The 13,200-nt window shown below is 41.2% G+C and overlaps 1 protein-coding gene across 1 annotated transcript; it reads left to right on the forward strand.

The window, feature by feature from the left end:
* The first annotated feature begins 322 nt into the window (after window positions 1-322).
* On the forward strand, window positions 323-12,088 carry mapkapk3 (MAPK activated protein kinase 3). The gene is made up of 10 exons (XM_029503019.1): window positions 323-943; window positions 5,811-5,950; window positions 7,504-7,568; window positions 7,680-7,759; window positions 7,902-8,028; window positions 8,247-8,322; window positions 8,410-8,534; window positions 9,236-9,321; window positions 9,402-9,482; window positions 11,048-12,088. Exons 1-10 carry the CDS (start codon window positions 677-679, stop codon window positions 11,201-11,203), a joined length of 1,203 nt encoding a protein of 400 aa, XP_029358879.1. The 5' UTR covers window positions 323-676; the 3' UTR covers window positions 11,204-12,088.
* The last annotated feature ends 1,112 nt before the right edge of the window (window positions 12,089-13,200 follow it).

Raw genomic sequence — 13,200 nt, forward strand, 5'->3', positions numbered from 1 at the left:
AATGTTTCCATGTTATGTTTGATTGATTTGGTAAATAAAAGTTGATTTGGCTGTAGCTGCTTTGAGTCTTCTTCGTTATTCTCATTATCTGTCTACTTGTATATACACAGTTCTGTTTTCAGTCATGTACATACACTACCAGTCAAAAGTTTGGACACACCTTCCTATGAATGAGACACGTTTGATTGGTAACGTAGCCTACTTCTGTTTTTCGTAGGAGTTTCAGATATGTACTTCTTTTTTTGTCACTTTTGTGTGCACATGTACCTACTTCTGTTTTCAGTGAGGTGGGGAGAGACGCTGCCTCTTGGCTGTAAATATACAGCCTGCTCCTTTAAGGTCAGTGGAGGAGGGTGGCGCTTACACAAAAAGTGAAAGTGTCTGACCATGTGAGTCCATCCGAAGGACTCCAGGACACCAACACATCCATCAGCTGACGACTGGGACTTCTACACGTGTCTGGATTTCAGTTGAGAATAGGCGACTGTCAAAGTTTATTGAAGAGTCAGTGTAAACAAATGTAGCTGTTCAGAAAGTGGAATCGGAGACAGCGGACTGATTGTGGGCTTCCTCCAGGAGCCGGACGGACCGCAGCTGAAGTCAGTTACCGGAGGACGGCAGCAGTCACTCTGGTGAATCAGTCGCCTTCCTCTTCTGCCAGCAGGCCACTCTGATCATGCTGCAAAATGGGAACGGAAAGGAGTCACAGCTGCAGGCTCCGATGGCCGAGGCAGAGCCGGACTCCCCTGAGGAACAGCCCGACCGAGAGGAGGCGAACCCCGAGTCCGCGCACTTCCCGCTGCCCGTCCATCCCAAACTGGAGCTAAAACGCCACGCTGTGACTGACGATTACAAGATCTCCACTCAGGTTCTGGGCTTAGGGATCAATGGGAAAGTCCTCCAGTGTTTCAACAGGAAGACCGGAGAGAAGTGCGCTCTGAAGGTACTCCAGCCACCTGACACTTGTGTTATAAGCGTGGTAGTAGAAGACAGACTGTATTCAAACAGCACTTATACCATTGTAACGTTTTCTATGTGTGTGTGAAAATACAAGTTTGAGTTAAAAACCTGGAAAAACTGAAGACTAACACATGAGTTGTAAAAGAGGTGACTAATCAAACGCGATCTTTGTGATGTTGAATAATTCTCCTGTCATGGTGCAAAGATCTATTTCTGAAGGGCTGTGACCGGTGTGCATTCATGTGTAAATGCTTCCATGTATGTCTGCACAAATGCTCAGGCTCAGGTCATCAGGCTGTCACCTGTCACCAAGGGCCACTACACTCTGAGAGAATTACCAGTTTACAGTAATCCATCTGAGCTGCCAAACCCAGCAGCAGCATCGTCACAAGCTGAACTGTGGACTGGGAAATAAACTGCAACAGAGCATAGCATGACAACAGATGGAGGGCCGGGGGATAGGGTGTTTGATGTTTGGCATCATGTGAGAGTGGAAGAGGAAAGAAAACAACTATTAAATGACAACAGAACAATAAAAAAAAAAACAATAGCCCGCTTGCTGAAAAGAATTTAAGGGATTGTTTATGGCAGAGCAGAGAACAGTATAATTTATTCAAAAACACTACAGGCCAATAAAATGAGGGTCTCACTTTTAAAAAGTTCATTTCGGATCGTTGGTAGCTGGCACTTTAAGAAGTGAAATATCTTTTTCCTGTGTCTACTGATGGCATCCATAACAGAACGGCCTTGTGCCTGACATGCTTCAGCTTCCACAAAGCAAAGCTGACGGTTTGTACGTAGAAAAAGTACACCACTACAAACCCACTGCACTGAGCCTCTGGACATCATTTGCTCTCTGAAAACATGTTAAAGGGTTTTAGAGAAGCTATGGAAAACACTCTGTCCTCTCCGGCCTTCTCTGTAGGTTTGCTTCTAAATAGTATTACACTCCTCCAAGTGACAGCTTTTTGAGAGCACCTGATGGAGTTATTTATTTTATTGCCTTTTAAGATAATATGCACTCCCCCTGTATTTTTAGAGAAATAATCTCAAGGCAAGTAGAAAGCAAGAGGAAATAAACAAAAGCTGTTTGATGTGGAGGGGGGAGGGAGAGGGATGACCTGCTCACTTGCTTTTTAATTAAGTGTTGCTCTGAGCACTAAACATAATAAATGAGCATAGGTTTAATCCACTTTACAGGAGACTGAGGGCGAACCATCCATTTAATCTAATTCAGTTAAAGTCATTAGGTTTCTTTTAACTTGGATTTGTCTGACTCCAGGGAGGAGGCTGAGGGGTCTGAGAAAGAGCCCAGTGGTGCTTGGCAGTCAGCTTGAGCACCGCCATCAGTGTCAGTACCATCAGATCCACAAATTTGGCTGCCGATTATTCCATTTTAGTGTCTGAAGTGCTTTCCATCTTAGCTGTAAAAGCTACAGGTCTGTATACAGGCTTCCATTCGTAGAGAAACCTTTCCTTTCGGGGTCTTTGTGTATGTTCACCTTTGTGGTAAGAGCACTGGCGTACTTGTGACACATCTGGGTTTCATCTGGGACCCACACACTCCAAAATATCATTAAAAATGGCCAGTGGCTTAGTCACACACAGCACAAAACTGATTTTCTTTTAAAAACTGCAGTTAAATCTCCTTTAGTGTCCCTTTAACAACTAAAAAAATAGTTAATCAGTCACAGAGGTGTTGGTTTTATTGTGTTTTCAAGCCTGCACTGGCTCACAGGCTTCAGATGTTGTGCAATTCAACCTTGTTGTTGTGCTTCATCGAAGTCATTTCATTTGAATGCTTCAGATTTCAGTTTTTAACCTCATTGACCTTTGTGGTTGACTCTGTGTAGTATTCAAACAAGCTTTCACAGAACTTTACATACTTACTTTACATACAAAAATGTTGAGGGTGGTTTTCTAATTTGACTTAAAAGTTGGGTGTGAAATCTGTTTTTTTTGGTACTTGTTTTTTTAAGTTTTGGTATTGAACCAGAACTCAACAGAACCCAACATCCTTGACTGATCCTCACTGTAATGTCTCAAAAGCTACTGGGTGTCTTTCAATTAAATGTTCACAAGATAAATAAAGAGGCAGATTATGGCGCATCAGCATGTTATTATTGCCATTGTGAGTCTGTTATCATGCTCATCCTAGTCTGGTTACAACAACTTCTCAAATAAGAAGCGATGATACATTAGTGCTATCATTAAATTGCTACACATTTTGATTATTGATGAACTGTGTGCTGCTTTCTAGACAGCTTTTCTGTCGACTTTATGAGCAGCACTTTATTGTTTGGACTTGTAAAGATAAGACATGATAAATGGATGGCACCCTGGCAACCTTTAATATGTGTGTGTGGGTGTGGGGGAGAGAGATCGTACAGATAGTATTCTGTGTGCTGTAAATTTGCTGATTGGGTTTAGAGGAGCATTGAGACAAGGTTGACTGGTTTGGAGCAGGATTAGCGACAAGTGTGTGTTCATTTTCCATTGTATTTCCTCACAGGAAAATCCAGAGTCCATCGGAAGATTAGCATTGTCCGTATCATGTGGCCTATCTTCGTTTTATGTGTGTATTTAATCCATATCGGCCTCTTTTATTATAGCCAACTCTGGGTTGCTGTAGGAAATTAAAGTAGCCAGCTCACAAGCTGCCTACTCTGATCAAGGTCATAAAGCTATAAATGACATAGCTAAAACAAATTTCCCAAGCTTGGTTAAATGTTTTGGTCAGCGGGTGAGGTTGAAGAAAATAGGAAATATGAAGCAGATCAGACATGCAAGTCACCGGAAACCTCAACTTCTACTTTCAACACCCGGCTGCAGTCACTTCCTCGTTGACATTAACAAGCAAAAGCACAACGTTCCAGTTATGTGGTGTTAAATCTGACATTTGGAGTTTCCAGGAAATGTGAAGGTATTTAATTCATGCCCACACATCAGGATGAGGGTTTATACATGTTCCTTTCACCTGCCATACAACACAGATTTAACGTTGTGTGTTGGCCGTATGTTCATGAGTCACTCAGTTACTTGGTGTGTTTTGTAGTTCAGACTGGGCCTGTGACCAGACTGTGAATAGGACAGGAGGAGCTCACTCCATCGCTGTTGCATCCAAAAATACACCCTGACTGAAGATGTGTGCTATGTCAAGGCCTGCCACCTGCCCGTGTGTGTGTGAAAGAGAGTTTGTGGGTGTGCTTGCAACTGCTTATGTCAAACACACATCCTGTTGTGTGGCCAGGCTGCCTTTTCTGTGTCCTCAAATTATTTTACTGGAACGGCTCAGCTCTTCTCAGTGAGTCATGTGATCAACTTGTTTTTTTTCTAGACTAGCTGGAACTACAACTGGTAGAGGAGTTCGTCTTTACAAATCCTAACCCCAACCCTCGGCACAGCCGATGTTGAGTAAATGTCTTTGCCCAAAAGCCAAAATCTTCTGCCGTCTATCCTGAAGAAGGAGAACTTATGCTGTGTATGATTGGCTCAGAGCTGAGCACTGTTCCCTGGTGGGGGCTTGGTGTCATAGTGAGACAAACGGTTCACAGTCCAATTGCATCACTCCCATGAGCAAAAAAATTTCCTAAGTGGAGCTGTTGAAGGTAATTCACAAGACAGAGTGTGTTGATTTACAGCCATTGCATTGTTTAGTTTCCATCCACCTCCCTGGATGAGGATTGAAACTTTATGCACGCGTTTTTTATCTGTGTATCGAATAGAGACATTGCTCATGTGGTAATTTTTCTTCAGTTTGCAGATAACCGTGCAGTAACTCATCAGTGTGGCCTCCCACTCAATGACTCCTGCTGATGCAGCGTCTACATTTCATAAATCACCAGTGCTGCTGCTTGTCTTGATACAGATACTCATGACAACACTGGGTTTGGGACTTCAGTGAGCTGCATTCCTCACTGCGCTGCCATTTTCAGTGCTAGTTGATAAAAAATTTGTCAAGCTGTCCAGTGTATGTGTTTGCTCAGTGCTTAGTGCTGCTGAGAGCCTTCGGATTAGATCCTGTTTGTCAGTAATGATCAGTGGTCAGGTAAATGAATCTGAGTGAGCGCATTTGAACACGAGCATCTCATATGGCACTGATTACTGATAAGGCTTTTTCCTCACTAGTTTTATCATTGTCATTTGGTCAAGAGCTCCTTGTTGACTGAGATTAAGTCCGTGGAGTGCCAGAGAGCATGCACTTTTGAGATGTTTAATATCTATAAACCTAAGCTGTGAGACAAACCAAATATGATATCATATGTATAACATATAACAGTGCATGGCTGATATTTGTGAAAAGAAAAAATTATTCATTAATTGAACAAGTATTTTTGAAAAATGTGATGTGATGTGATGCTGATGGGCGGAATTTTAGTTGAAGTAAAAGACAGTTATTATTATGGTATAAATAAATATGCAGCCTTCTGATACTGACATTTAGCCAACTGACGTTTTTTACTGTCAGATTATTACAGATTATTTTCTCATTGAATACATCCGCTCATCACAATATCCTGGTCTCAAAGTGACATCTTGCAGCACGTATATTTAATTTGCATTAATATGAAATGCAGCAAATCCTTTCATTTGTTTTAATTTTTATCATTTTACCAGTGAATTCATTGAAGCATTACGGTAATGACATCATCATCAAAATTGCATCCAGAGTACCCAATTCTATGATCAAACCCCTGTATATAATGTTTCATTCATTCACTTTCATTTCATTGCAATAAAGCAAAGTAGCCTTATAAATTCACGTTCATAAGTTTGTTGACTTTCAATTCATTAGTTCTTAAAGTTATTTTTTTTATCTGTCCCATTGTTATTGTCTCCATTTTCCCCAGATTCTGTACGACAGCCCCAAAGCCAGACGAGAGGTGGAGCTTCACTGGCGAGTATCAGATGGACCGTACATTGTTCGCATCCTCAGCCTGTATGAAAACATGCATCGTGGGAAGAAATGCCTGCTCATCATCATGGAGTGGTACGATTCATATTTCGTCACTCAATCTCAGTTCATGGACCTAACTGAATATTTAGTATGTGGGCCTCCTCATAAAATCTTAGTAAATTGAGATTGTTAGTTGGTTTTCAGAAAAGGACTGAAGGATTAGCTTTACCTATGCCTAATAGGGCCGTTCAAACTTGATTACAAAAAACAATTTGCAAGGAAGTTTAAAATAAGTCTGCTCTTCTTGTTGAAACGTTGACATTAGGTAGACAGATGTTTTCCACTGGACAACGATGAGTCCTGCTATTTTAGTATCAGGTGCAAAACTGGCAGTGTAACTCGCACTGACTTCAAATTTCCATACTTCACAGGTCTGAGCAGGGCTCAGCAAGACTTCTGAGTAAACATCAGCAAGTGAAGTCCATCAGTGATATGTTTTAATGCTGGCCAGAAAATAAGAAATGACACTAAATCTGTTCCATGTGTTTCCACTGCAACTTTTTACTTTCTTGAAAATGAGAACATGAATGATTCTTAAAAAAAAAAAAAACACACACACTGAATATATGTCATTTTAACATAGAGCTAACTTTTTTTTACAATCATTTTAATGTGAGCCATGTTTCTTAATGTTTGCATAAATGTGGAAAATGTCTTTTGAATCCTTCAGAGAAAAGTAAAGAATTCATATCTACAGATGCTATTTCCTCTTTTTCTGTCCGGCGAAATTCATACATGCATTCACTAGATTTTCTCGATATGTGGTTTCCTCCTTTCCACCATGGTGATAATTTGAAAGAAAAATCAATACAAGCAGACATCAAAATTCAGTATCCAGCACATTACAATGGAACTAAATGTTTGCGATAAGTACATACACATGCATGTATTTTTACACAAAATAGATTCTTGTAGTCTGTTTATAGTCCGTGTCACTTACGGCCCAACATTCATCCACACTAAAGGTTGTCAGCACTGATGGTGAGATGGCGAGACGCAGTTATAGTTGGGCTATAGATATTAAACTTGTTCTTCAACACAAGTGGTTGGTAGTAATACTCGCGATGGCTCCAGACGTAGTGCCGAAGCATTGTGGTGCGTACACATAGCTGAACTCTAAAGAAACTTCACAGACACTATCCTCTGTGCCTGGGAAGTTTAAACCATGACTCATGACTCACTGCCTCACTTTATCACATTTATTTATTTATTTTTTATTTCCTGAGTGAGTAAGGGCTATTTTACTCACATTTCTGTCTGTTACCTATTTATCTGTGTGCTCATCGACCACAAGAAGTCCACTCTTTCTTGAAGCAGATTTCAGTGTGTTCATGTCACCGTGAGAAGAAAAAGACTGACAGGAGTTTATAATCAGGACAGGAGTCAAACGTTGTACTTAGAAGACCTGACACCTTCCCTTTTGTTATGTTTCAACCATATCTTAAAATCATTCAGATTTCAGATTAATCCTCACTAGACAGTGATATGGTATTGAGTATCATCATCTGCAGAGATGAATAGAATATTCAAACAGGGGGAGTGCCATTTGTGCAGTTTTTAAAGTGTGTGTGTGTGTCCATGTCCAGTATGGAGGGAGGAGAGCTGTTCAGTCGAATCCAGGACAGAGGAGACCAGGCCTTCACTGAGAAAGGTGAGGACTGACAGATCTGACAACACGTCAGAGAGGAAGAGTGCACCATGCACCTTCAAAGATTGTGTTCCTTCTGGTGTGAGAGATTGTGTTTCTCTCTTTTCTTCCCAGAGGCATCTGAGATTATGAGGGACATTGGCACAGCCATTGACTTTCTCCACAACATTAACATCGCGCACAGAGACATCAAGGTGCAAAGCTCAAGACCCCCCCCCCTCCCCCCTTCACCCACCCAACCTCCTCGCCCCCAAAACACAAACAATGTGAGAATCATTTCTGCAAAATGAAAGGAAGATGTGAAATGACATTTTCTTCTCTTGCTCCCTTCTCCAGCCAGAGAACCTGCTGTATACCACTACAGAGAAAAATAGGGTCCTTAAGTTGACAGACTTTGGCTTTGCTAAGGAGACCACTTTACACAACCCTCTCCAGACCCCCTGTTACACCCCCTACTATGTGGGTATGTTGTTTTGTGTTATTTTCCAATGAGTATAGCCCATCCTGGCAGAGGGAATAGTCCTAGTCTTTTATACTCATCTCTAGGTCTCATGTTTAGAAGACTTCATTTTATAATCAAAAAACTTTGATGCTGAGTCATATTTTGCCTCCGCTATAAAAGCCTGATTTCCGTGTGTGTATTTCCTCCGTGTCTGTGCGTGTGTGTTTGTGTGTGATAAGCTCCTGAGGTTTTGGGTCCGGAGAAATATGACAAGTCATGTGACATGTGGTCTCTGGGCGTCATCATGTACATCTTGTGAGTACTGTGCGTAGCTGCTGGGAGCACATGAATGTCACAGCTCATCCAAGCCTGGAAGTTGACCCAACTTGTCTCCCTTTGTAGGTTGTGTGGCTTTCCTCCATTTTATTCCAACACAGGCCAGGCCATTTCACCGGGGATGAAGAGGAGGATCAGAATGGGCCAGTACGAGTTCCCCAACCCAGAATGGGCTGAGGTTTCACAGGAAGGTACGATTCCGCCAAGAAGATCCGTCCAAACAGACCTTTTCCATTTACATAGTTGAAAAGTGATTTATCACATCATGATAAATCACTTTATTTTACAAACACACTGCGTTCTTGGCCATGTAGCATAAACAGGAAGATTTGTCCTGCGTTGTGTGTTCAGCTCTATCCAACACAAAATATGAGTTAGGAGTTAAACAACTGAACCTTTTCTGCTGAGAGCGAATAGCATCCAAGCTGCCCAGTCAGTCTAGCTCTTTACCAAAAGATGCTTTTTCTCACTTAAAATGTCTCATTGTGAGTTACAGTGAGTTAAAGTGAATATATCAGTGCTGCACTAGCACTGCTTGCAGGGTGTCCTTGCCAAAGGAGTTCTCATTCTGAAAACCTTGAGTGAGTGAGTGAGTTTTACACAGTCAGTGGCTATAACAAACGAGCACGCTCACACTAATGTGAAAGATATTTTACAGATCAGGCAGCAATAACAGGCACATGGTGCTTTCATAACAACCAGTGACAGTAACCACGCACATACAGTCATATTTTATTCTTTCACTTACTCTTCACTGTCACTCTTGCTGTGTAAGTAGGCCAGTCTGTCCCTGAGACCAGGAGAGAGTGTGTGTGTGTGTTACTACTAATAATGTGGTACGTGTGCTACTGCTAATAATGTAATGAGATTTTCATTCCCTTTGCTCTTCCAGCAAAAGACCTGATCCACCAGCTACTGAAGACAGACCCTAATGAGAGAATGACCATCACTCAGTTTATGAACCATCCCTGGATCAATGTGAGTATCAGTGTGAAGCACTGTTTCTCATTTCTCAGTGCATTTCTTTGTCTTCATCTGGACGTGTTTACACCCTGCAGAAGTCCATGGTGGTCCCCCCGACTCCACTTCACACCACCCGAGTCCTGACTGAAGAGAGAGAGCTGTGGGAGGATGTGAAGGTCAGCACCAGGATGGCACTGACCTCCTCTGGCCAAATGTTGGCCCTACACCCTGTTGTCTTTAGTTGGTGTTAGGGGATCTCTCCATTGAGGTTTGGGCCTCCAGAGTTACTGATAAAAACAGCAGAAGGCAAATAAACCTGAAATTCAACCCCCAGTATGGTGCAAGGCCCGAAAATATTGAACCATGCACTCCTCATAGTGGAACATGAGAGCATCGTTCATTAAATCCTGCATATCTGGGAAATGTACATATTTTGTAAGTTACACTTTATACCAAGTATAAAGACTTACTAGTTAAATATATTTTGACTCTGATGACACCAAGTTGTGTTTTTCATGAGTAGAAAATAGCTATTTATTTGTGAAATTCAAAAAAAGCACATTTGATAATTAAATTTTTTACAAAATGGAAACCAGCAAAGGAAATTGTAAATATAAACGCGTTTTAAGTTGTTTAGTGAATTTAACTAATTAAATGTATCAATATTGATATTTTTCCACCATTGTTTAATGTTGACCACTGGGGGGAACCAGTTGTCACTGTTGATTAATTGAGATCTCAGCTTGTCTCTTCAATTACTTTTTTCAAAGAAGAAAAATTACGACTCATACAGAAAATTGCTCAGAGAGAACAAACACTATCTACTCACATCAAGTCAGTGTGAGGTTACCTCTCCACTACCTCTCCCTAAATGTGAACACTAATCAGGAGGAGGAGGTGAATTTGTAGTGAGAATGTTTAGAATGTACTTTCGCCAAAATAAGGTGCACAACACACCACTGTTCACTTTTGCAATGAGCAAGCCAATATTGCATAAAGATTTCACACATTGTACTCCAGAACAACCACTTCTCAAAAAGCACAAAAAACTAACTGTTACATTCTTTCTACATAGATCATGACTGACATGTGGCCTCAAGTCGTGGACAAAAAGGAAAAAGAAAATCGGAGATTGAAAGTTGACATTATTAGGGACGCTGAGTCTGTAGACCTGTTTTAGTGTATTTCTCTGAAGAGAGTCTGAAAGCTGCTTTGGTTCCACCTTCTGATGACCTCACCTTTTCTCTGAGTTCATAAATCTTGTAAAGCTGCTCCTTGACAGGTTTTTCTGTCTCGCCTCCTTTGGTTATTTTCCTTTGCACTACAAATGGTTAAAACTTAAAAGTTTTCATGTTAAATATAAGGCTAAAAGCCTGGTTCAAATTGAAGGTAATGTTAGAACATTATACATCTGTAAAGTCAGATGTTCAACAGGGATGCTCCTTTTTGGAATATCTCTTGTCCAGGAGCAGAAACTTCCTTCGGTCTCTGCTGGTTACTTGGCAAAACATTTATACAATATATATCTCAGTCATTGAGTTTTGCAGATGCAGCAGGTGTTGTGTTGGTTTGTCAATTGTGTACGTCATAAGTAGGATAAGTATAAGTGGGGCAAAGCAGCAATGTCAGTCATTTAGAAACTCCTATGTTTAAGGATAGGATTCATCAAAGGGTTGTTTATTAGAGACGTGCTGTGTAGCACTAAAGAGGTCATCACTGAACTCTGCCTTGTCTCACACAGGAAGAGATGACCAGCGCTTTAGCAACCATGCGTGTGGACTATGACCAGGTGAAGATCAAGGATCTGGACACTTCAAGCAACCCTCTCCTCAACAAGAGACGCAAGAAGGCTGCTGCCAGGGCCAAGAGCGGGTCCACTGTCTGCCAGAGTCAGTGACACACAGAAGGTCATCACTTGCAAATCCAGACCCATCAGCCAATGGTGAGGAAAAGCAGCTCTGAGAAGGCAGCAAATACGTTTCTCACAGGAGAGGATCATTTAGAGAACCTCTAGGACTCTTGGGACACTGGATGTGGAGGGCATGCTCTCCAAAACAATGAGGCATTATAGGAACAAGAACATCCAAAGTGAACAGTTACTGCATAGGACATATCAAGATGTGATATTGCCCGTGTCGCCTGCCATCGGTGGAAGTCAACATTTCTGCTCAGTGCAGAACTATTGGTTTTTAATTATTTTATGTAATTTTGTAGATGCTGGATGGAGAAATCAAGTGTTTGTAAAAATAATATTTTGTTTATTTGAATGCTGGATTGCCTGTTTGAGCACATGTGCAGACACAGACAGAGAAACCAAATGTGGACAGACTGAAACTAGAACACTCAACATTAACTGTGCTGTCTTAATATTGTCTGTCTTTTCCATTTTCCTGATAGAAATTAAATCATAGTTTGGCACAAACTGTCTTGTCAATAAAATGTAGCCTTCATAATGACCGACAGGTAAAACTGAAGAGGTATTTTTCATTGGCACAGTGTTGTGTCATGTTGCTGTCCTGTTGTGTGAAGACCAGAGAGCTTAATGTAAGCAGTGGGGTAATGGTTGTCTGACAAAGATTAGTTGTGACATTTTTCTTAAAAAAAAGTCTTGTGTGTTGTGTGCGTGTGTGTGTTTATGAAGGTTGTGTAAAGTCCTTCCTGTAAATAGTGAGCTTTGTTTCACATTAAATCATTAGCAGATGGTGCAGTCTTGTAACGGAACAATGGAAAGATTCCACTTGTCCATACACCTGTACATTAAACCTGAGAAACCACAGCAAGACTAATCATGTGTGGGACGTTTCTCACTCAGAGCTGTTGTTTTTGTATTACTGTCTTTTAGGCTTTGTTAGGCTGCTATTATTAGCAGCAAAGGAATAGTTATTTGGGACATGCCCCATCTTACTTGGTGAGCGCCTCGTAAAGGTCAACATTATTGTGTTTAGATTACAAGGTTAGTACCTTTCCCCCACTTTGGTCACATGGTCTCCTTGCAGTCTTTAGGGGAAGCTAATCATAAAAACTACTTGGCTTCCCTGCTATAAATATGGGATGCCTGCCATGATCAGCTGTGGCCCAAACAGAGTGTGACCGGACAGCCTTTGATGCTGTGTTGTGTTGAAAAGCATAACAGTTGTCAGAATATGACAGATTACTGGTGGATGGCATTTTACAGTATGTTGCGTATAGACTTTCTCCTGTTAAGGAGGCAGTGCTTTGGCTTCTTCATTTGTCAGCCAGCCATTTCGTGCAGACAAGCCCCGTTATTGTGTCACTAATTTTGATGTTGAAATAGCAGTGTGTCATATACTTCCTTTTTGTATAATTCCACAAGAGTTACTGATCAGTTTGCACCAGCCAGTGTAGCCATAACAAAGTGAGGGCCTGAGTGTAACAGCACTCACTGTATCTAGGACGGGTTTGTTTTTTTTCAGCCATATTGAAACAGAGGGATACCATTTCAATATTTTAGTTTACTGTCTTCTTATTAGTCTTTTGGGCCTTGAAGGGGTTCATTAAACAATTTAATTTCCTCATGTTCCTCATGTAAGTGTACCTTGTGAAGCAAGGTTAGAAACAAGCCTTCATCCATCAAATCTACTGCAAGTTTATTATGGGCAACCGTGCATTTAATACATACATACATTACATAAGGTTATACTGTTTACTGTAAGGCTTGTAATAAGGGGGTTATCTCAGATAAAGGACAATGAGACAAGCCTGACTTGTACGACAAAGTATGGTTATACAGCCTTAAGCTTGGGTGCAAGACGTAGAAGTGAGTGTAGTATTGCCGGGGGGGGGGGGGGCACTCTGCCCTTTAGGTAGGAATTTGTTGAGGCCAGTAGAGAGTGATCCGAGATTATTTCTTCATTTCTATCAAACTCAATATGT

This window comes from Echeneis naucrates, chromosome 5 (genome assembly GCF_900963305.1).
Source record: "Echeneis naucrates chromosome 5, fEcheNa1.1, whole genome shotgun sequence".
Classification (NCBI taxonomy): domain Eukaryota; kingdom Metazoa; phylum Chordata; class Actinopteri; order Carangiformes; family Echeneidae; genus Echeneis; species Echeneis naucrates.